The following is a 23,843-nucleotide window of genomic DNA, read 5'->3' as shown; positions in this document are numbered from 1 at the left end:
AAAACAAAAACAAAACAAGAGACAGTTCTTGACTTGATATGAATGCTTTGGATAAAAAACAGAAGGGTCTATCTATTTGAAAGTCTATGACGTTGGTCCATGTATCTGTTTTTTACCTATTACTCTCATCAGTTTAATGAACAAATCACAGATCATACAACTTCAAGTACCCCTTCGTCTCATTCTATTAGCATCTCTGCATAAGACACTGATCAGAGCCCATCTTTTCTTGGAAGTGATTATGTCTCCTGGGCTTTCTGTCCATAACCATATCATAATGGTGGAGTTACCTTGGACAGTTGAAATACAGTTATGCATGTATGGGCTATAATAGTTTGTATCTTGAACTTGTATCTTTCTTTGTTAATACTCAGAAAAGAAGTGCAGATGCCTCCCGAAACACAATGAATGGATTTTCCGTAAAATTGAATCACAAAGATATGCTGTATTTTGTTAGCAATTTGTCTCCAATAGCTGGCCCAACATATGGGAATGGTGTCTTGCCTGAGCATATCCCTTTCAAGGAAAATTTGCATCAATGGTGTTATAGCTGGACCCAGCAGAGAAGGAGACAGACATTGGCACAGACACACACAGAGAGAGATGAGAGAGACACAACTGCCTGCTGTCCTCCTTTATTGTTCTTACTGCAGAACTGAACCCCACATGAAAATGAGGCTGTATACTGGGGAGGGGGAGTGCCCAAACATTTAAAGGGACAAGACATCACAAATGGGAGCTCAGTTTTGGAAAGTCATATTTGACCAAAGTAGCTGAATGATACGTACAGATGAAGAGGGCTGGCACGACGCCATGTAAATCCATCTCCAGTCCTCAGAATAGGAATGACGAAAGTAGACATAAATAGTGCAGAGGATTTGTTCTTACATCCTTTGCACAGGGGTGAATTTCGCCCCACCACAAGCACATTTCATTGTAATTCCTGCTCCAGTTTTTCAGAATTAAAGCACAAACAAACAATCCCTTAAAAATATTATGCAGTGCTAATAGGTATTATAGCAACCATTCTGAAACTACCCAGCCACAGATTTATAGTGATCTCCTCAAATCTAGGGATTCCCCCCCACAGGGACCTCACCCTTTGTTGTCATCTTTTTAACATCATTCAGAGTCACCATCTCCTTCAAGCAATATCTCCCTGGATCACAGCACAGTTTCTGAAAATCAGTTCCGGTGGATGTCATACAATTATTTGTACCACTAATGGGTTACAGTGCTGGCAGGGACACTACAAACCAAAGATGGTGGCATTTTTGTAATACATTTTGGAAGGTGATTGGTTGGAGAAATACCTTGCCTCAAAATCAACGTTGGGAGGCAATTGCCACTTGTACTCAAAATGAGACAATACAGCCTGCTCGTAAGTGCTAAGAATATTTGGTATGTTAGTTCTTGACTCTGTGAAACCACAAACATCTCTGAGCATATGAACGGTTGCAGAAGGAGGGTCACTGGATCAGCACACACCAGCTTAGGCCAGCGTCTTGTTTTAATAACACGGGGGCTATTGGCTAAAAAGAGATTTTAAGATCGTCGGGAGAAATCACATCTCTGCAACGTAAACTGTCTAGGCTGGGCTGCTTGTGGTTACAACCTGTTGGCAAAGTCAAGGGATATTAAACCTACTTCTAATGAATGGGCATGCAATGTTCCCTATGCTCATTCACTTGGGAAAGGTTTTCGCATGGATTGATAACTGTTGTCCAAGCCAAAATAAACATGAACACTATGGATCACTCTCAGGGTGCTTTTTATCATGTAGTTCATCTGCTATGAAATCAGACAGGTGGTTCTGCTGCACAAAACCCATGACTAGGGCAAGGTTTACTTATTTGCAGAAAGGCGGCATGATTACAAAAAGATTAAAGATTAGACGTGGACAACAGAGAAATCATAGAAAAGTCAGGACAGGTGTGGTCTCTTTTCAGCTCTCCAATTGACTTGCTGCACAACTTTAGGTGAATTAGTCAACATTTGTACAGTGCTTCAAACATTGCAGACAGAGTTTCAAAAGTATTCATCATTGATCAGACACAACTCCCACTGAAGTCAGCTTCCATTAACCTCAATGGGAGCAAATTTAGGCCAATGTGGAGTGCTTTTGAAAAGTGCCACTCCTAGAGCACTATACAATTGCTGGATATTGCTAGATGTTGTGGGGCAGGGCAAGCATATTTACATTTTTTTTAAAATTTCACCTCTCACACGTACGTTTCCGGCTGAATTTTGAATACTCCAACCTCTAGCTTTATCTTTAATGGCCACATTAACATAAATCTACTGGAGTTGAGGGAATTCACAAATGCACCCTTGAATCTGAAATTGCCAAATTTCATCCGAATAGCCAAACGTTGGCTCAGCTATATGTATGAACTTGGGCAAGTCACTTAGCCTCTCTGTGCCTCATTTTAGAGATTTATAAAAAACATGTTCATACTAATACTTGCCTAATTCTTACCATTGTTATTAGAATTGCAGGATTACCTAGGGACCCCGATCATAGACGTGGTACAAAGACGTAACAAAAAGATAGTCAAGAGCCTGCAAGAGTTTACAGTTTAAGTAAGTACCTCAGTAGGGTGTTGTGAAGCATTCTATAGTCAACACTGATGGAGCCAAACCAAGATCAAATTCTCCTGGGAGGGAATTCATTAAAGACCCCATTCAAAGCCTATTGAAATCAAAGGAAAGACGCCCGTGGGCTTCACGAGAGATGCCGTGCTCAGCTTTAGTCAGACCCATCTGAAGGGTTTTTGGCACTTTATGGGAACTGAGTGTGTATCTCTGTGGTGGAAGGATCTTGGCCCATTGCCTAGTAAACAGATGTCCATCTCACAGCTGGCCCCCTTCATGACACTTTCAGCACAGAGGCCGAGAATTCAACCGGCCACGGAGCCTGAGCTATCTTTGCACCACTAGAGGTGGTTTTTCCAGCTGAAGGTTAAGGAGTACTGATTGGGCAATGCCTGGATGCTGCCTTGACCAGTGCTGACCTGTGGCTATATCAAGGTTTTAATGTCCAGCACACTCAGTCCAGCACTATTCAGCTAAGCACAAAACTGGACATAAAGCCTACGTTTTGTTGAACCACATAAATGGCAGCACATGGCTAGAAGCTCTGCAAGATTTTCCCCTGCAGCGAGAGATGCTCTTTCATCGGTGAGCGAGAGATCTCTATGGCCTCTCTGTCACTGCACCGAACCCCCTCTCTTGTATTTCACTCTGCAACTGACAGGAAGGACTCTGTGGGATGGCTGTGTGAGAACCGCGTGGGCCTGCACCTTACTGAGCATGAAGGAAGCAGCACAGGTGCATCCTTGACACAATCAAATGCCCGCATTGGGCAAAACTCACCTTGTGCAAAAGGGGCAGCACAATGCCTATGAGGACACTCAGCTCCTTAAAACGGCACCTGAGTGAGTCTTAGGTGGGGTCTGAACTTGGCACGATAACTCTACCAAGACCTGAACGTCACTTGATGTGTGGAATGGATAGTAAAAAAGGCTCCTGTCTGGATCTCAATGCCCTATCACATACGAATAATCACTTTCCAATTTCAAAACCCGGGACATACACTGTGTCATGCTAGCCACTTCTTTTAGATGGATGTGTACAGGAGTGATCTGCCAATAAGCCGACAGGGTTTGAGCATCTGATCAGAGAGCGCAGCTATAATAATGTTCTTGATAAAGGGCTTCCGTGGCTATGAGACGGAGTACACTGCCAGAGCAGCTGCGGCACTCCAAAAGCCAACAAAAACATGGTAAAACACTGGAGGAAAATGAGGCAACTCCTCCACTGTGGAGTTAGGGAGAAGGAGCTCTGCGGATGCCAGAATAATTGTACATTGGATAAACAGACAGAGAAAAACATTCCTGGTGGAGGCAGGAAACCACATTGAGACTTCATCATTCTAAGCACATAATTCACGAAGGAGTTGCCCGCATGAAAATATCGGGCCAATCTGCCATAAATCCAGAGTTAAACCACTCAGACCAATAGAATTATTCTGGATTTACTCAGAAGTAAATGAGTGCAGAATTTGGCTCAATAGGTAAATTGACAAAGCTCTGATGAATTCAATGGAGTTATGCCAGTTTATATCAGCCAGGAACCTGGCCCAGTGCCTCCGATGTTGCTAAGCGCAGTGGTACTCTGAGATCTACTGATGAAAAGCGCTATATCAGAGCTAGGTGTTATTGTTCTTAGAAGAGGCCATACAAAAGGCCCAGGCAAAAGTCTGGACATGTGCTACTTAACTTGAGGGTAATGAAGGAAGCCCTGCAATTTCTAAAGTGTGCCATAACACAAAGCGTAAGTGGATCTGCTTTGTAGATGCAGTGGTTTTGGACATACTATGCTTTGGTACCAAGTGCTTCTATCCTCTTGTTCCCCTGCAACTGACAGTGCAGCAACAAATGTCAGAGGGGCTTTTGTAGCATTGCATATGATTGCATGGTAGTGACGCAAATGCGGGATGTGACTATGGGTTCTCCTTCCTCTCCTCTAGAGACATGCAATTGAGTCATTAATAGAGGGGGAGGGTTAGGCACCGACACAGATGGAGAGCAAGATACAGCACTGAGCGATGGCTTTGATCTTGCATCACATGCTGCCTGCGAGCAGCATGTTCCGGCTTTGGAGCGTAGGCAGTAAATGCTCAGGGCAACAAAGCTACATAGGTAACCCAGGCCGCTCCGGACCAGGCCTTTTGCATGCAGCAGAGCATTTGAATCATCTTAACGGAAGTCTGCGCCACACAGCCAACACATTTTACCATACACAATGCCTTTTTAGCTCTTAAAATAAAGTTTCATCTTCTTGGCTGTGGTAAGTGTAGCCCACACATACACAGCAAGGCATGCTGGGCCACAGGGGCATGCGCCCCCTCCCCCCCACTAATTGTCTGGGGCACAGAACTCCTCTGGCTGCAGAGGGTTGGGGTGTGTTGGTGATGGTGGGAAGAGCGAACTCCTCCCAGGCGGGCAGGGAGGGCACAGAACGTGCCCCTCCAAAAGGGGTCAAATTTAAATTCCTGAACACATCTCTGCTGGGCTACATGTAGAGGGGAATGAGCCTGCTACGGTCCCGGAGCCAACATACCTGCCTCCTTTAGCTCAGACAGTCAAGGGTTATGCTCAGATCCAGAGATGTGACGTTCGCACCCCCTTACTAACCGCTCCCCCGGTGGCATTGTGTAACACATACACTGACGTGGGCCCAGGCGTCCATGTATATCAGTCCCGACCCTGCTCCCCACTTGAATTCAATGGCAAATTTCCCACTGATTTATCTGGGTGCGTGATTAGGCCCATGGTGCCTGAGATAGGCATTGCCCAATAGATATAAAGTATTTGGAAGAACTGACATCAAACAACACAGCTACAATACCTTCTGCTGGTTGAGGGCAAGGTAAATGAACGCCCTTCCACTCAGAGCCTGTACATTTCTCGGGTCCTCCTTCAGGATGGCATTAAAATCAAAAAGGGCTGTTTTCTTCTGGCCAAGGTGTCCATAACATCGGGCCCTGGTGAGAAGGGAATCTTCAGCATAGCCACCTGGGCAAGAGAGAAATGTGCAAATCAGGCAGAAAGGATGAGACAGCCTTCTGGTAAGATGGCTTCAAAACTGGCACCATGGGTGAAATCACAGCCCATGCAGTGTGCTGTGCGCCACAAAAGCCCCATTTAGAGGACTTAGATGGTGCATGGACCTTTTGCACGCTCCTGTAGTAGAACGTAATGGCACCCAGCTCTTCAGCTCTGAGCCTGGGGTGGAATAGCAGACTGACTGGTTGGGAAGCTGAGGAAAAACTTTTAAGTAGAATGGTAATGAAGAAACCTATAAAAAAAAAAATTGCTGAATTCATCCCATTGCACAAGAACCCAAACACTCTTTGGGTCCCTTTCAAGCCCTCAGGATCTAATCCTATTTTCCACTGAACTCACTAGGAATTTATCTGACCAGTATGAGGCCCTTAGCAGAGTGTTTCGTGGTGTAACAGGATCTTTCATGTGCATTAGGGGAATGAAATGGGACTGTAGGGGTGCATAGGATTCTTGCTGGCCCTCTGCACAGAGGTGAGTTTCACTCTTGAAGACTAAGTCTGTGAGGGGCACTAAAGAGATTATTTTGTACATAAAGCCAGCAACATTTTGGCTCCAATATTCAGACTCACACACAGTGGTTTATTTGCACTCAGATGTCAAATACTGAGGCTGCAATCAGTATTTGCGTCCGTTGTTTCCCGGCGATTTATCATGTTGCTAACTTTATTTCTGCCCTCCTTATGCTGCATGGCATCCGACTCCGCGACTAATACCATGGAGTCAATGGGATGGCTCCAAGTAAGCAGAGACTGCCCCTTAGTCGACTGTGAATTTATGCTTCACTTTCCCAGTGATTGTTGCTCTTTGGAGTTTTTATCACATAACTGTTCAAAGTCTATTGGGTGTGTCCTCTGAAAGCATAATTGGTTCTTAATGCCTATATTAACAGAGTCATTGGTTTTGATAATCCTCCCCCCCAACCTCCCTCCCCCGCTGATGTCTGAAAAATGAATGACGGAAAATGGTAACTTCCCAAGTGAAATGTCTAAAATGATACCTCCCCAATGGACCTATTCCTGACCTCCCTCCCACACTGGACATTAAAAGAAGGCTGCACTTGCTACAGTTGTGATAACTGCAGGCGACTTGAAACCTTGAAAACATCTGGGGAGGGAACTGTCCCGGCATGGAGAGACTCAGCTGTTTGGTTTCCGTCAGCTGCAGCATTTTGAATCAGCTGTTTGCTCACTGCACCGCTGCCATCTCCGCTGCATCCAGATAACTCATGATGCAGCCAGTTACATGGAAAAGCGATCATATCTCTAGTGAGCATGGCTGTTTGCATTTTCTGTCTCTCCAGCATTCCATAAGGAAATGGCCCTAGACCCTGGGGATGAAAAACCAATATAAATAGTGTGGGCTGGATTGTGAGTTGGACTTACATATCAGTGAGAGGGAGTAAGAGCCCCCTTACTTGAAAAGCTACCCAGATGGCAGTAGATGGAAGGAGAATGGTTGGGATGGGTAGGAAATGGGCAGAGCCCCCTATGCGCTGGCTGGCACAGGAGGGTGATTTAGGACAGCCATAAATGACTACCCCTTGGAAGCAAGAAGGATGCAGGCAGGGGATGTGGGTATGTATAACCTCCATACTAGCTGAGGTAAACAAAAGTACTCTCAACCATTCTACTGTGCTAGAGACGCTGGCAAGGTTCATATCTCTATGCTACATCATGATAATAACACACTGCGTGCAATCTCCTGAGCCATTTCCTTGTAGCCCCTCACCCAAGCTTTGATTGCCTCCATTGCTAACCAAAGCTGCTTTCCATTAACAACAGCACTTTTACTAATAGCACGTTTCTTGAACTCCCCTACTAAGTGCCTTGGCCAGGATTCTTACATGAATGGGATTCTCATTCCCCTGCTGAGGTGGAGAAATCAGGCTTTGACCATCAGTGAATGAGAGAAAGAAGAATATAGCATCTGAGCAGAACTCTAGTCAAATACAGTAGCTGAAATCAGCGAGCTGCCAGCGTGTGCATTTCCCAGAGAATGGCTATCTTATCTTTGGAGGCATAGAACTGGACATTCAAGCTTGAAGGCTGGCACAGATCTGTGGAAATTTGGGCCACAGTTCTTGTTTCGAATCCAGATTTTATCTGCAGCTATTTTGTAGCTAGCGTCATTTCTGAGAAGCAGCTGCATGACTGTGGAGACACTAGCCTGTGCTGTTTTATAAAACATGTCAGCAGCATGACTGACTGCGTTTACAGCAATCATATGACATTGCAGAAGAGTCATGCCTTGCCTGGGGAAATCTAACGAAGCAAAATGGGGGTTAAGTCCTAGATAGGAACATTGCCACTAACATCTGCTTCCCTCTTTTTGTAGCCGACACAATGTATGTTATGTGCTGTTGACTCCTTGAGCTTAAAGCCTATGCACAGACGCCAAAACTGGCTTCAAAGGGCCGGTTTTGTACTGAATGAGCTAAAAGTACCATTGGAGCCAATGGAGTTACACTAAGGAATGAATTTTGGCCCATAAAATTTGTTGTCGGTATTGGCTATGCAAAGAGATGTTTGTCCCCCTCTCCTGGCATATTGAGCTGTAATGTCATTTTGCAGAGAAATGATCTTCTTGGGGTTACGGATTGGGGCTCAGATCAAGGTCCAGTTCCCATCTTTGCTACGGAATTCCTGTTTGTCCTTTAGCAAGTCAGGGTGGGATTTTCAAAAGCGTTTATGCTCCTAACTCACATAGATGCTTTCAAAAATTTCACCCTTAATCTCTCTCTGCCTCAGCTCCTTGACTATGACGTGGGGGAGGGGGCAGGGGAAGGATCCTTATTTCACAGTGTGAAAATTAATGAATGCTTGTGAGGTGCCCTGATAGTTAATTGATAAGGACCATATAAGTGCCTAGATGAATAGAAGCTATATCCAAAGGGATCTTACCCTATGTGGAACTGTAGTGATAGTCTGCAGTAAACTTAGCCATTAACATTATGATTTAATTCCCTTTTCAGTAATAAATGAAATAAAAACTGTGCACAGCTTCACTGCTTTCCCTTAGATGTTTGCTGCATCTGCATCTTGGAATTCAGTGAAGTTTAACCAGCAATTATATTTTACTCAGTAAAACAAAACAAGCACACCGTTGATCAGATTCTAAAGGAATTTAAATAAAATAATAATAATATTAGTAATAATAATAATGTTTTAGCTTTTTAAAAAATGTACTTTATTTGTTTTTAAAACTTGTACAAGGGGGAAAAAGCTTTCACCGAAGTTTTCCATGAGACTAGAGGCTGATTGACTACCACCTAGTGGAAATCTACATATGGGATGCTGCAGGAAAAGTTTTCTTTAAAGTCTGAGGCATTCAATTTTAGTTAGATCAGTGCAACCCGATCCTTGGGGTTAGCCAATTACAGGACTGGGTCCTGAAATGGTAAATATAGACAAATTACTGATTTCTCCCTTCACCCAAAAAAACAACTTTACCTGTTTTGCAAAGAATTTTACAATCCTTGAAATAAAAAACATTATGTGGATTTATTTGGGTTTAAACAACAATAGATGATGCCCAGACAAAACTCTCTAGGCCATCTCACAATTAATCAACATAATGATGACCATCCGGCAGTATTAAATAATCATGTACAGGTTACAAATGATCGCAGCCAGTCAGCAACAGATAAATCCCTTTCACCAACCCAGAAACATACCCTCAGCCTTCCCACAAAGCATGCCAAACAACTGCATTTTACACTGTGTCCAGAAGGCCATTAAGCCTGAAATCTTTTGGACCAAGAAGGTAGGGGGACAATTTATTGTTATTACTTAAAGGATGGTCCCATAGGAGTAGATTTGTGTGGACATTTTCATCCCGATTATGTTTTAAAACAGGATATGAAAATGAAAAGAATAATTTTACTTGAAGAAGTTCCACAGGGACAGCCATCCTTGTCCCTGTGTTGGATAGGAAGTAACAAAAATACATAGCTCTTATATAGCACTTTTCATTCCTAGAGCTTAAAGAACTTTACAAAGGAAAGTAAAAATAACTGAAACTGCGGCACACATAGAAAGTGACTTTCTGAAGGTCACCCAGCGGGCCAGCGGTAGAGCAAGCAATAAAACACTTGTTTGCCTTGTCCAGTGCTCTGTCCACTAAGTCACACTGCACAACTCTGCATTTGCCGAGAACTGTTTGTGAAAGGATCTCAAAGCGTCACAAAAGTCTCATCTGAGCTTCCCAACACCTCTGAAAGGTCTGCAGGTACATCTGTTTAAAGCCGGTATGCTGAAACTGAGAGGTTAAAAATAACTTGTACAACAAGTCAGCAGCTGAGGCTGGCACAGAGCACAGGAATCCTACAAAGGTAGTTTTGTTTTCACAGATGCTCTAGTCACAAAGATATGGAACGCTACTACAATTGATTTCAAAGAGCAAGTGAGATGGTGGGAAATATTTACTAAATCGTCAAAGGCCAACTCTCTCCACCTACCTGCTGTTATCATAACACGTCGGTGTTTGAAATGTCCCGTCAAAAAGACAGAGCAAGCTAAAGACTCCTGGAGATTGCAGTATATAAATAATGAGATTGCAGTATATAAATAAAGAAATATTTTATTTCTCAGATGAGCCTTCCAGCATGGAATGCTTTGCCAATTAGTCTTGGGAGAATAATTTCAGCATGTTGGATGCTGAAGATAATTAATTTCTGAGAGTGACTAAGAAGATATCGGAAAATGTGTCTCTTGCAGTGATCTATGAAAATAGATAGCAGATGCTTTGCTTAGAGCAGATGTGTAGCTGCAATTCTTTTTATAACATAACACTTCTATTGAAGCAGGGATCTACATTCCCATCAGAAACAGCGACCCCATTGTGCTGAATGATGCACAAATGCAGTCCCTGCTCCAAAGAGTTTACAAAGACAAAATGCAAAAAGAACATTGTGACAAAGATGGAGGAGGAAGGCAGAGGGTAACACCAATAAGATCATGCAGGCTATGTACACATTGACGGTGGCAAATTCGCCACTGTCAGATCAATTTTTCCGGTTCGACTGAGTGGCAGTGAAGACACGCTCAGTTGATCCAGAAGTCAGTCTAATAAAACCACCTCCCCAAAAAGCATAGCGCTGCGTCGTTGGGAACGTATTTCCCGTCGGTGCAGTACAGTGGAGATGGCAGGTAAAGGGAAGTCACGAAGTCGACGGGAGTAACGCAAGCTATTCTGTGTAGCTTGCATAACTCCTGTTGACTGCTGCTGAATTTTGCCAGCAGTGCAGACCTGTCCGCAGTTACACAGATAAGCCATGTGCACACATTGCTGGTTCCAAGTCAAATAAATGAATCAATAAATAGTGGATATCTTCAGTTAGTCATAGTTGCCTTCTGATTATCTGGAGGTGTCACAGCAGAAGTGGATCTCCTTGAAGGATTGGAGGGAGTGGCTTGTAATTAGTTACGTATGAAATTTTCAGATGTGGCCTATGTGTTTTTGCTGCCTCATTCGGGCACCTAGACTGAGACACCCAGAGTCTCTGAAAAGTTGGGACACCAAAGTCAGCAGCCACATTTGAAAAAGGAACCGTTAGAGCAGAAATGCAGTCAGTGGAAGTTCTGAGTAGTCAGCCTAGATCTCCAAAGCTGAACATCCAGAACTGAGCTACTCAGAGTTAGTAGATCCTGTAGAAAATGTTGGCCTAAGGGAAAGACAAACAGTGATGTCATTGAGCCTGATGTCAGATGTTCAGGAACCTGCCCAAGGCCATACACATAGGGCAGACCTGGAAGCAGAATGCGGGTCTCCTGGGTCCCAGTCTTGGACCCCATCTAATGGATCACACTACCTTCCCTATACATTAAATACATGAATCTCATAGATACTTTCCTTTCTCTGTTTATTTTTGATTGCTCTCAAGTTTAAAGGTAGGAGAGGCTAAAAGGGTTACAAAATGTTTTTGCTTGACAGAAATGACTACCCAAGAGACTCCGAACAGATGATAATCACATTGCTTAATATGTCACTAGAAAGTGTTCCAATATTATGGTGATGAGGGCAGTATAAGAACCTATATACTATAGAAAAGAATAGAACCAAATTGTCTTCCGGTACAAATGAAACCAGTGGTCATTCACACCATACAAAGTTACTGACTCTCAAACCATGTAGGCTTAGAGTTTTTCCAATACTTGCTTTGTTGGGCTTCCATCCTCGCACTCCATTGGCCCTCATTTTGGTGGGCTGTTTGTCAGTTTCCATTTCATGTTACTTCATTTGATGCCCACTGGTTTAGTCAACATTTGCCAAATTGACAACTAGCAAGACCTGCTTTTCAGAGCAACGCAGGCTGACAATGGTAGCAGCTGCTCTTTTGTGGCTTGCTTTTTTTATTTACCAAGCCCTCCTAGGTTATATTGCCCAGCATTCCTTTTCTGCATCTTTTTCCTTGACAGTGTAGGCATGCAGTTAAGAGAAATCCCGCAGTTGCGATTTGTTTGGCATCTGCTGCTTGTCTTGAAATGGCTTTTGTCAGACAGTTCGAGCTGAGTTTCCTAGGAAACCTGGAAAAGTTCTCCCTAGGAAGTTATATTGATCCCCTCTCCTCCTGCACCCATTGGTGGGAACTCGACCTGTACCTGGAAGAGGAAGCAGTGTGATGCTGCAGCCAAGGAAATCAGAGGTGCTGTTGATGCTTAGAACCAACCCACGAGAGGATAGCTTGAAAGCCCCTCTTCATTATACCCTTGCAAAGTACAGCATTCCTTTCTAGCAGTGGCGTAGCTATGAGTGGGCCTGGATGGGCCATGGCCCACCCACTTTGAAAGCAGGCCCACCCAAACAGATTTTAAGCAATTCATCCCGCATTTTTATCAGCCTCTGTTTCGTTTGTAACACAAGCCTTGTGTCCACCTGTGTCAACCACAGGCCCTGCCCAAAAATCAGTTCTGGCTACGCCTCTGCTTTCTAGTGCATAGCAAAGGGAGATACACTACCTAATGTCACTCCACAGGGGCATGATATGGCAACTTAATCCCATGGCCAGGCCCCGGCTAGATAGGGGGATACCTCTGAAAGTTTAGTATGTAAATATAATCCACAAGTGGTGGCTCAATGGGAGAAAGAATAGCCTGGATGAGCAGGGATGCTGGGATGCAGAAGCAGAGCCATTTAGCAGTGGCAGGAGTTGGTAGGATCAGATGGGATGGAATCAGAAAATGTGCACTACTCTGGTTTGGATAATAACCCAGATGGGTCTGTCTCATTTATCACCATATAATGCTGTAGGACAAGATGTGTGAATGTGTGATATCTGGATTCCCTTTCCTCTGCGCCCAACTAAATCAATCATTTGCATGTGAAATATACAATATATTCATCTGAAGGATGCAGAGCATAAATTACTCACTCATTCACACACTTCCTTCCTTTCAAAGCAATTCTGATGAGCATCTTAATTTGCCTAGGGTTGTGATCAATGACGGTGGTGTCCCCATATTGGATCAATAAGTCATTGGTGCCATTGTAAATATCTTTTTTCCTGGGGAGGTCAGTGAGTACAGCTCACAGCTGCCTGGAGAGATGTGCCAGAGGATGCACATTTAGCAATGCCTTCTCAGTAACAAGGCTTTCCCCCCATTATATGCTCCGAAATTCCTCACCAAATGTTATGAATGTTTGTGGGGCTGTAATGATCAGCCCCCATAAAAGACGATACCTATTTCTTAACAAGCATCTGCTCCAGCAAGTGGGAAGCTGGTAAACCCGAACGCAGGGGCTGTGAGACAGCCATCTCAAGGCAATTAACAGTTTTCCTTTTCCTTTTCATCAGCTGATCTCTCTTCTCCTAGCTGCTACTGTCATAACATTTTGTTCTGACTGAAAGCCAGATTTCCATAAGAATAGAGTTCTGCTTAGAACGTGACAGTGTCATTTCCAAATTAGCTCAGCCTCTCTCTTTGGGAAAGTTGAGCTAATGTTTCACCTCTGCTGCATACAGCCAGGTGTGTAACTTTTTTGCAAGGAATGAGTCTGAAACACCCACAGACTCACTGGAGCAGGAAAGCTCAGCAGTGGGCAAGCAAGGTTTGGGTGGCATTTACAACATTGACCATAGGTTAACACAGAGGAAACAGAACGTATCACATCAACGGTTTAGCAGACCGAGAAGGGATGTGAAGCCTTCTCCAGCTAGGTCAATAATTCAAATCTGACCCTCACTGGAACCAATCCAAGCCACTTGCCATCTGTGCGAAACGAAACCTATGTGAAACAAGGCAGTGATCAGGGGAAAAAGTATCAAAACTGATTTAGACACTAAGGAACCTAGGTCGATAGAACTGCATTTTCTAGTTCCCACAAACCTCTCATAATGCACTTCTTTGTAAGCCTACCTGATGCAATGATAGCAAAGGAAAGGTAGGCAATAGCTTCTTTGACGTAAGTATCTCCCTGCTTATTCTTCAGGATGGTCCTAGCCCTGGCGTGGCAGTGAGTTTGCATCAGCTTCCGGTCTTCATCTTTGAAGATATCCATGATCAACAGGAAGCAGGAAGTGTCTCCGATTTGCATCACTTTCTTTAGCAACTTAACAAGGACAGAGCAAAAGGGGAGGATGGTTAAACGGACATGAATGGAAATCAGACAGGATCAGAGGCTGCTGGTCTGTGGGCATAGACATAGATGAACACTGGTGAGGCTAACAGTTTGGTATTGAACTAGAGCAGTATTCCTCAAAGAGGGCTCATGAGCCCCAGGGATGGTGATAAAAAGCTGTCAGGGGTGGGGTGGGGGTCCCCAAATGTTAAACATTTTATGACAGTTCTGAAGGAAGGAACATAAAATTTTCAGAATAACTTCAGTGTAGCCTAAACCTTCAAAGTGTGTGAGGTCAAATATAGGAGTTTACTAGTAGTAACTTCGCTCCTTTCATATCCACCCACCCTAATCCTTCAAGGTCAAGTATTCTCTGTCAACCTCTTGAAACACACACAAAAATAAATTCCATAGGCTTTGCATTGATTACTTTTCTCTTTATAATAAATGTAAGGGGATCATGAACATTTTTTATTTCGAATAAGAGACTGTCAACCTGAAAAGGTTGAGAAGCTCTGAACTAGAGCCTGTCATTTAGCAGGCTATCCAATCTCAATGTAGACTCCTAGTGATAAGGAAATAACCAGTTTGGCAATGCAATTACTGGGCATTCAAATGCAACAACATGTTAGTGTTACTGTCCCTTGCTCTGGCTGGGGACATGAAACACAGAAACAGCAAACATTTTGAAATAAAGACAGGAAAAATGTTATCCAAAATTCCAAACTTTTGGAGTAGGTTTGTTTTGAATTTGGGGCGATAGAATGGGTTGGTTCTTATTAGAGAGGTAAATAAAAAGGAAAAGAATTGTGAAAAATTTCATAAAAGTCATTTTTTGTTCTGATCATTTTAGAAAGGAACGTATTTTTCTGTATTCAATTTTTTGTCAAAAATGTCATCTTTGTTTTCAAAATTTTTCATTTTCCCCCATTCTTCTTCTTCCATTTTGCCACTAAAAATGTAGAGAAAGGGAGAGAAAGGAGGGACGTTAAGAAAAATGATAAATAAAATGGCCCTGTTGTCTAAATCAGAAACTTACCAAAAAAAAGTTTTTTGTTTTAATCTCCTTTGTTTATTAAACTGAAAAACCAACACCTGAAATTTCCCCCCCCCCCCCATATTTATCTATTTATTTATTTATTTAGTCAGGGAGAAACTTTTGTTCAGAAAATGCTGACTTTCTCTAGCTCTTATTTTATCTCCACTAACTTCCATGTCCAGGCTTTTTAATTTTTCCAGTGGAGTTATGATAAAAATGTGGTGGAGGAGATGTTGCCCTTTATCATTCCTCAACATTTCTCAACCTCTGAGGATTACTCTGGGAAAGCGTTAATGCCGCTTAATTGAATCTGATGAGGATCAGCTGGTCTCGCCTCATTGTTAATTGGTTTGATATAGACAGCTGAACCATACCAGAATGGCTCCAAAAGAGATTCGGTCTGGTGGATAGACTGGAGGAAGAATCTCAATCACTTATCTGGACCATAAAAGCAAAAATTAATGAGTTCATAAAAAGAATCACCCCTTGTTAGTGCCTTTTATAGTTGAACAACTCACAGTTAGGGTAAATTTGTAGGCCCCATTATCACAACAAAGGGACTCTTCCCTCTAGTGTCCCCTATGGTGTGAGTGAAGACCATTGAGCTGCTATCTCTTGGATGACGATAAATAAACTGATCATTAAAGGTCCCATTTACAATATTCACAGAAAAAGCAATGTCCTGGCTAAATTCCAACTCAGAAAATTCATATTCTGCTATGGTAAATTTCCTGTGATCTTTCAATCAGCTACTGTACTGATTGTCAAAAAAAATGGTTGTGTAGAGTACCTGTGCTCCGTTACACAGCTGTCACCAGAGGTGAATGCATTTTAGTGGTGGGTGACATGACTTCATTTCATTTGCAAAGGACTTTGAGACGGATGGCTGCTATGTAAACGTCAGGTTATCGTTATTACCTTCTTTTAAAAAGTGTGCATTCCATTGCACCAGATTGATACCAGAAAGGCAAGTCCACAGCTTGGATAAAAACTTTTTCATATAAAACAAAGGTACAAATAGGACAAAGAGGCACTGAAGCCAAAAATGAATGTTGTGATTTCAGATCTCCCTCCCTCCAGCTCTTAGGTACCAATTCTGATGAGAAAAAGCTGACACCCTATTCTTCACTGCCATATGCATGCAGCTGTGGATGTAAAATCTCACCACTCGAGGATTATTTCTGCAATGATCAGCACTTGGTGCAAAACAAGTATAGGTGGAATGGTGTAGGCATGCCATATATTTGGACAGGTGGCAGTGTGAGAAATCTGGTGCTATCTTTCAGACACTGATCTTCAAGATTTTCTTGGTGTTCCTGGTGGCTATCAAAGCTTGCAAGATTAGGAAAATTTAAAAGGAAAGAAAAACTTCCACAATAAATTTTATGCCATCAGTCTCAGAGTTCAAGCATGATTCCATCACAGTATATGCCCCTTTGAGTAAATGTCTTGGCTAAAGAGTAAAGGAATGGATTTTCAACAACCGTTTTTGTGTACATCCAAAAGAAAAAAAAATTGTGACTGCAAATAGCAAGTACATTAAAAAGCTTGTTCAAAGTCAGGCTTTCAAGGACTATATGTGAACTCTGAGTGGTATTATTCACTCAGAGCCCTCACGTTATCAACATATAGTACAGCAGTTCTATACTCCACAGAGGAAAAATAACTCACATTTGGTTTGATGAAATACTTTTCTCCTATTCAACAGGAGAATTTATTATATAGTTTAAAAATGCAACAGTGTCCTCTGCTGGCAAACTCTGGTCATTTAATTGTTTAATCTTGGCTGTTACATCAAAATGTTGCTGTTTAACAGAAATTAAAATTCTTGAATCTCTTCCAATTTAACCAGCAATTTCCCTACTTCCACTAGCATTTGTCTCTTTTATCCAAGGTCCCCAAAGCACATTTGCCAGTGATATATATTAAACATTATTTTTCTCACTCTATTTCTATTTGCACCTGCAATGTGCTAGCCTCTGCCTAGATCCATAGGGTGACAAGTTTTCTGCTCAGGGAGCTCCCATTCTAAAGTAGGCAAGTCTGATTAATTATTATCACATTTGGGTCAAATGAATTGCAGAAGTTAAAGAACTTATTCAAGTTCATGCAGCGACTTTGTGTCCGTAGATCCCAGGTGTCCTGATTCTTAGAGCTTTTATTGCTGCTAGGTTCTGTGATGCTGCCACCAGTGTGTATCAGTCATGGTTACTGGTTTCCTCCTCCCTAAATATGTGCCACTGCTGCTCTTTCGGGGTTGCCATATGTTGTTAGGAAGTTACAATTAGTGGATGAAGTTTTACTGTGGCAAAACACCTCTTCCTAGAGTTTCCAAACTTGGTTTCAATTGGAGCCTAGTGTATCCACAATAACTGGTCCCCCAGTGCGGTGAGGAAGATTCTGAATATCAACTTACCTTGGAACTTGGATGCTCTTTAAGACAAGCCGTTGTCCAAAACCAGAGAGAGGAAGGGATCTCTGGTTCTCCTAGTCAGTACCAACTGGGCCAGAGCTAGAACTGGAGTGTATTGTACCTCAACTTTCTGAGTCACTCACCTTCCTGGGAGATTTTCACCTGATGGGTCAAGTATTAGGTTTCCTAAGTGGGATTAGTGAGGGAATGAAATATTCTCAGATTTAAGGTGAACAATTGTAGTATTTAAACTGCATTTCTCAGTGAGTCAGTTGGTACTGTGAATCCGCAGAGACTCCGTGACAGACAGTAATTCTTTATCCATCCACTGGGGAATAAATTTCATATGATTACTGCTTTATTTTCAGGGACATAATTCCAAACACAGACAGATTCTCTGCTTTCGAGAGACAGGAATCTGCTAGCCTCGGAGATCCTACAATAAGGCAACTGTTTGCAGATCTTCCTGCTGCCGCATGTAGGCATCAGGCAAGAATCTCAGAGATTCATTAGGAAGACTAGATAGCTGCAGGAGAAAGGAAATAGCCTATTTCCTTGCCTTCTCAGGGAAAATTACCAATCCCATCAACGATATTAGCACCACCGGCAGCACATTCAATCATGCTTTATCTAGTTAGAAGTCTCTGATGACAGGTGTCATTAAATGCAATGTGATGAATGGGCTGCATTTGGTTTAGTGGCCTGGGTTATAATCCAAGAGCTTCCCGTTCTAAACCTGAATTTGGATCATAAAAGTTTGGTTAGTGGCTGGGATACTTACATCTAATGTTAGCTCTGAACTTCAAGACATCTGCAACCCTGAGTCTGTTGCTATTGATGTAGTCTTGCTGAACAGCAGAGATTTTAATTTAAAATGTGAGATGCGCTTGACCAGGATTGTATTATTTTTGGTCATATTAAGGATGTTATCCCACATGTGTATGGCACTATTCATGTCAAAGGCTGCAAATTGCTGGGTGAAGGGGTGTTTAAGTAGGTCCACTGTAACTATCCAAAGAGAAATGAGGTTGGCCTGGGAATTTATCTGAAACTTTGCGCTGCCCAGAATTAGAGCTGGTTGAAAAATTTTGAATTTGAAAATTCTCCAGCAAGAAAAAAGAATAATTTTTCATGAAAATTTTCATGAAAGACTAACCCATTTTTCAACCAGTATGACCCAGAATTTTGCAAATATTCTTGTCCAAGATCATGAAGCACAAATTGTTAGTTTCCTGCAAATCCTACTCAGGTTTTTGCATACATACTGCATTACTAACATCAGTCAAAGAGAACAGTGGACTCCCAAATCATCTCACCCACAGAACTTTGTCCCACCCTTGTTACTAGCCAGATGCTTTTTACCTGAGTGCCATCGTACAAGAAGCCCTTCTTTAACTGCAGCAGTGCCAGCCTTGCCAGGATGGGAGATCTCTGGGGATTCCTAGAGAGGGCTACCAAGAGGATTCTGTGAGCTTCTTCTACCCGGTCCAGCTGGTATAGGGCATCAGCACACAGGATCTGAGATGCTTCATCAGAAGAGTCCAGCTCCATCAAGAGAGAAGCCAGCTGGTGAACCCCGAAGGCATCCCTGTGTAGACAAAGACTACCCTGAGAGAAAGAACCTCTCATAGTTCTGGTGGAGCTCCTCTGTAGCTCGTACAGAGCTGCTGGCTGTGAATGAGACCCTTACTAAAATGGTGGCCAAACTTCACTGTCTCCAGCAACTTAGAACTGCCTGTTGCTTAAACATTTGAGCCACATTGTTTGAAAATAGGCGTTTGATGAAATGTTTACAATCTTATAACTACAGGTGAAAGTATGGCTCCAAAAGAGGGTACAGGTCCATGATGGGGCCTTTTAGACACTACTGCAATACAAATAATAAAAACAGTAGTATAGAAAATAATGTAGTGTCTCAATTGAAGAACTCTGTCAGGCTAAATATTGCTATAAACACCAACACCTGTATATGGGAACAGGCTTGTTAGACAGCCTCCTGCTTTAAGAACACTGTGCTAGAACCCAGGAGATCTGGGTTCTAATCCAGAGTCTACCAGTAGGTAACTAAGTGGAAGTTATTTCCTCTCTCTGTACCTCAGTTTCCTCCTTTGTAAAATGGCAGTAATGACACTGACCTGCTTTGGAAAGGGCTTTGAGGTCTCCTAAGGAAGAATGCTAGAGTGAAGTACTATTAGTAAGAAACCATTCTTAAGTAGCCCCACTTGTATTAGGCCGAATTCTGCTGTCAGTTAGAAGGAGGTATTCCATTCGTCCCCAGATTTCTAAAGCCATTTCTTCCCCAATCTTTAGTGCTGCTCAGAAAATAGTGAAATATTTTCTATGAAAAATATGGAGAGAAATGGAAAACAAATACAGAGTTTTTGGAAATGTTTTACAGAAATTTTTTGTTTCTTTTGATGAAAAAATGAAAATCGGGCACAAATGCCTTTGGTTTTCAATTCTTCATTGAAAAATGGACAATTTATACAGAAATAAAAATGTTCACAAAACCTCCACCCCTCCCAAGTCATTTTTCATTTAAAAAAAAAAATCAACTGAAAAATTACAACCAGCTCTGCTAATCTTATTTATAGCACCCTGCGTGGGAGAAAGTGAAGCAGAAGCTTACATGGCTTTCGATGCCGTAACTCTGCTTTGATCTGTTTTTCCCCTTAAGTGTTATTTGTATTAATTTAGCATTGGACAGCAGTACCAGATTGCAAACCCAGAACATGTTCTCTTATCCTCAAACTAGGGGCAGCATAGATACAGAAAATCAAGCTTCCCCTGCAGTCATTTGCCCCTGAGCTGGTAGGACCTCTTTTAGAGGGCAGAGGGAGTTGTCTCAATGGCCCATTCAGTCCTTGAACTCTGTTGAGACTTCCAATGAGGGGGCCAATTAGCACCCAAAATGTCTGTTTTTGTGACATTTTCCATTAGAAACCAGAGTGAGATCCCTCCCGCTCATTCCATCAAGGACACTGAGTAGCCATCAGATGTTAATGGCTTTTGCCCATTCCTGGTTCAGGCTGGATTCCCCCCAAGTGGGGACCTAGAGGTGAAAGGGTCTGTATCCCATTCCCATTCACCTGAGCCAATCAATGCCCCCAAGCCATACCCTTCTTTTGCCAGGGATCCATTCAGTCCTGCTCCTTTCTTCTGCCTGAAGGCCAAGCTGCCTTTTGGATACTGCTTTTTCTGGAGTATCTTTTGCCCTTCTTCCTGGAGAACCTTCAGGAGCAGCCCTCTTTGGTTCCAGGGCACGTAGGACTTGATAGTGAGGATGGTTTCGTCTAATCTCAATTGACAGGCAGTGATATAATCCAGGGCTGCGAGGTAAAGATTGCAACCCAAAATCCGGATAAGTCCCCGCCCACACAGGGCTTTCACACAGCTGTTGGGGTGCGGGGAGTCATGCTCTATGACCTTCTGGAAGTCCTGCAAAGCTTGCTGACAGTCATTGGCATGGAGGTAACAAAATCCCCGCAGGACCAGGAGGGTGTTGTAATAAGTATTCTGCTCAGATTCCAAGAGGCGGCTGCAGATCTTTAGGGAGCTCTTGACATGCCTGCTCAGCAACTGGCAATCTGCCAGTCGGACACTCAGCTCACGCCTGGACCCTGGGGTGATCTGAAGGAGGAACTGGAGCGTGTGGATGACTGGGGAAAGCAGCTCTGTGCCGCCATCACCTCGGAGTTCAGGCCGAGTACGCACAACTTCCCTGTAGGCCGCAAACTCTCCATCCAGGGCGGCTCTGGCCTGCTCTTCAATCCTCTCAGTGTCAGAAGATGAGAAAAGCTCATCAAAGTGCTGCTTTGCGTGGCCAGGGCTGATCTTGAAGGCTTCTATCAAATCCTGCATCATCTCCCGTGTCCGCCCACCCAAGGATAAGTAAGCAGCGGCCCGGCCCAGGAGGAGACCCAAAGCTCTCTCATCTCCAAGCTTGCTACCACCAGATAAGGCCTCCAAAGCCTTGCTGTAAACTACCACACACTCCTTGAATTTGTGCTTCTCAAAGAGGTACGCAGCATGTGCCCGGCACACCTGGATGTCATCTGGTGCAACGGCAATGATAAAGTCGTAACAGTCACCCAGCTGGCTGTCCAAGGCCTTGCTACCCCGGCCCTTCTCCCGGTGCACCGAGAGGTAATCAGAGAAGGTCTGGATCACCAGTGGCAGGTGTTCTTTCTGCCTACTGCATAAATATGCCACTGTCTCAGCTCGGTGCATCACGAAAGCTTGGATATAATCCACAACTCCTTTCCTAGCTTGTGTCCCCGACAGCACCCACGCCAAAGCCCTTGTGAGCAGCAGCTCCACTGAATGTTTGGGGTGGGTGCTGAGCAGGGCATTACACTGGCTCACCACCTCTTCATGGCGGCCCTGCCTGAGCATGGCCTCCATCTTGTACACACAGGAAGCCACGTTGTTGGGGTTGAGGGTGGATAGGAAGACTGCAGCTATCCCCACATTGAGTGACACAATGGCCAAGTTGTTGCAGTGTATCCTGGGAATCTGACTCTTGTTTGTGCACCATGTCTCCAGGGTGGCTATCACTTTTTCCCGTGGCCCCTTCTCAAGGGACTTTATTTTCTGTACTGCCATGAGTGCACTGCAGCTGAATGCAGCCATGTAGAAAGCCGTGGCTAGAGGCAGCTGCTCCATGGCTAGATGCCGGTCACCTTCCTGGCAGAGCTGGGTGGCAAGCTCCTGAGGTGACATTCTGAACACAGAGGCATTCACATCTTCAGCAAACGTCGTTTCACACGCAGCCCCGTCGGGTGCCTGTAGAACAGAAAGTAGAGCAGTGAAAACTAAGCACATTGCCCCGGCTGGTGGGTATATGTTGTTTTTTCTATGCCATCAAGTTGACAGATGCAAACAAGGGCCTGAGATGTTCTGAAGGTCGCAGTGACCTACGAAGAGCACAAAATGTGGTCAGTGAAAAGCAGAGCCAATGGGGAACAAAGACAAGAGAAGAAGCAAATGGGGGAAGTGGCCCATCTACGTGATAGCTGCATCACAGCTGGTTGCAAAATGGGGAAATGCTCACAAAAACCCCCCGCCCCTTTTTTTTTTGCTGTTGAAATTTAAAAGTTTGAAGAGTGTAATCCCAAAATCAAAATTCTGAGCTTTGAGACCACTGCCTGTCTGCCAGCATAAAACTTCCATGAACATTTTCTCACTCAGACCTGCTTAGTGAACAGGTTCGGAATAGAATAATTCTCTCTCCCCTAGACACTTTCATAACCACATTAAGGACCCTTTTCATGGCTGCGATTATGCTATAGCTCAGGGCAGCAACGGAGGAAGCCAGGAAAGTGGGCCTGAGAAGCAAGTCCTTTTACAGGAGGCAACTTGGAAAGGCTTTAGGCAAGAGGCATAATAGCATGAATCTCACCTTCATTACATGGAGAACTATAGCAGTTAGCAAATCTTGACCTACAATGAGCTGTGGAGAGATGTCTAATTCTTGGAGAGGCATAAAAAAACTGCAAATAACAGACACATCAAAGAGCAAGAACATGAATGCAGCAACATTTGCGTCTGCTATAGGAAAGCCCAGAGGAGTAAGCACGGTCTTTGCTATAATCACCTGTACGGCTGAACTGTGTGGATGCCTGTGTCTCTGGAAGGTGTGACTTTCCTGTTCCCCATCTTAGTCAAATGCCAGTATTAGCCAGTTCCTCCGTTTCTCAATTAGCAGTCAAACGTTATCTCCCAACCCTCCAGTGCTAGCATGCCAGTCAGACACACTGACTCGTGAGAGAGAGGTTTATCACAAAGGGACACCAGGACACGGCAATTGCGTATTGCCACTATCTGTCTGTATCTGCAGGATCCAGCACAATCAGCTATCGGTAGTAACCATGTCACTAGAGTCCCTGGGATGGTGTGTTCTGTAAGATTTGTCATGGGGAGCGAACTTAGACCCTTTTTTTCATAGGAGGTATTGTCCCTCCTGTCAGGGAGGAGGTGGATTGAAGATGACTGCCAACTATTCTGCTTGCTTGTCTGGTATCCTATAGCCACAGTAAGGGTGGATTTAATAGCGAAAATTATATTAGTGCAAAATTATGCCCTCTGAAGTTCCCACCTTCAGCACACCTGTCTAATAATCACTTCTTCATTTACTAATCTCAGTGGAAGCATTATTTTATTATTTCTATTGAGGTACCACCTAAAGATCTCAGCCGGGGCTCAG

At 43.5% G+C, this 23,843-nt stretch overlaps 1 protein-coding gene across 1 annotated transcript in view; it reads right to left on the bottom strand.

Moving 5' to 3' along the window:
* TTC34 (tetratricopeptide repeat domain 34) overlaps positions 1-23,296 on the bottom strand; it is a 42,470-nt gene extending 19,174 nt beyond the window's left edge. Inside the window, exons 1-6 of the mRNA XM_067566653.1 lie at positions 23,235-23,296; positions 23,040-23,130; positions 20,757-22,423; positions 19,001-19,226; positions 13,985-14,177; positions 5,413-5,579 (exon numbers count right to left, since the gene is read on the bottom strand). Coding sequence (XP_067422754.1) covers positions 5,413-5,579; positions 13,985-14,177; positions 19,001-19,226; positions 20,757-22,423; positions 23,040-23,130; positions 23,235-23,296 — 2,406 coding nt within the window. The remainder of the gene's footprint in view (positions 1-5,412; positions 5,580-13,984; positions 14,178-19,000; positions 19,227-20,756; positions 22,424-23,039; positions 23,131-23,234) is intronic.
* Positions 23,297-23,843: the final 547 nt, after the last annotated feature.

The sequence above is a fragment of the Emydura macquarii genome, unplaced genomic scaffold (assembly GCF_026122565.2).
Source record: "Emydura macquarii macquarii isolate MOO-44397 ecotype Brisbane River unplaced genomic scaffold, CSIRO-AGI_Emac_v2 contig_2768, whole genome shotgun sequence".
Classification (NCBI taxonomy): Eukaryota; Metazoa; Chordata; order Testudines; family Chelidae; genus Emydura; species Emydura macquarii.
This window is presented reverse-complemented; position numbering and strand designations above follow the sequence as displayed.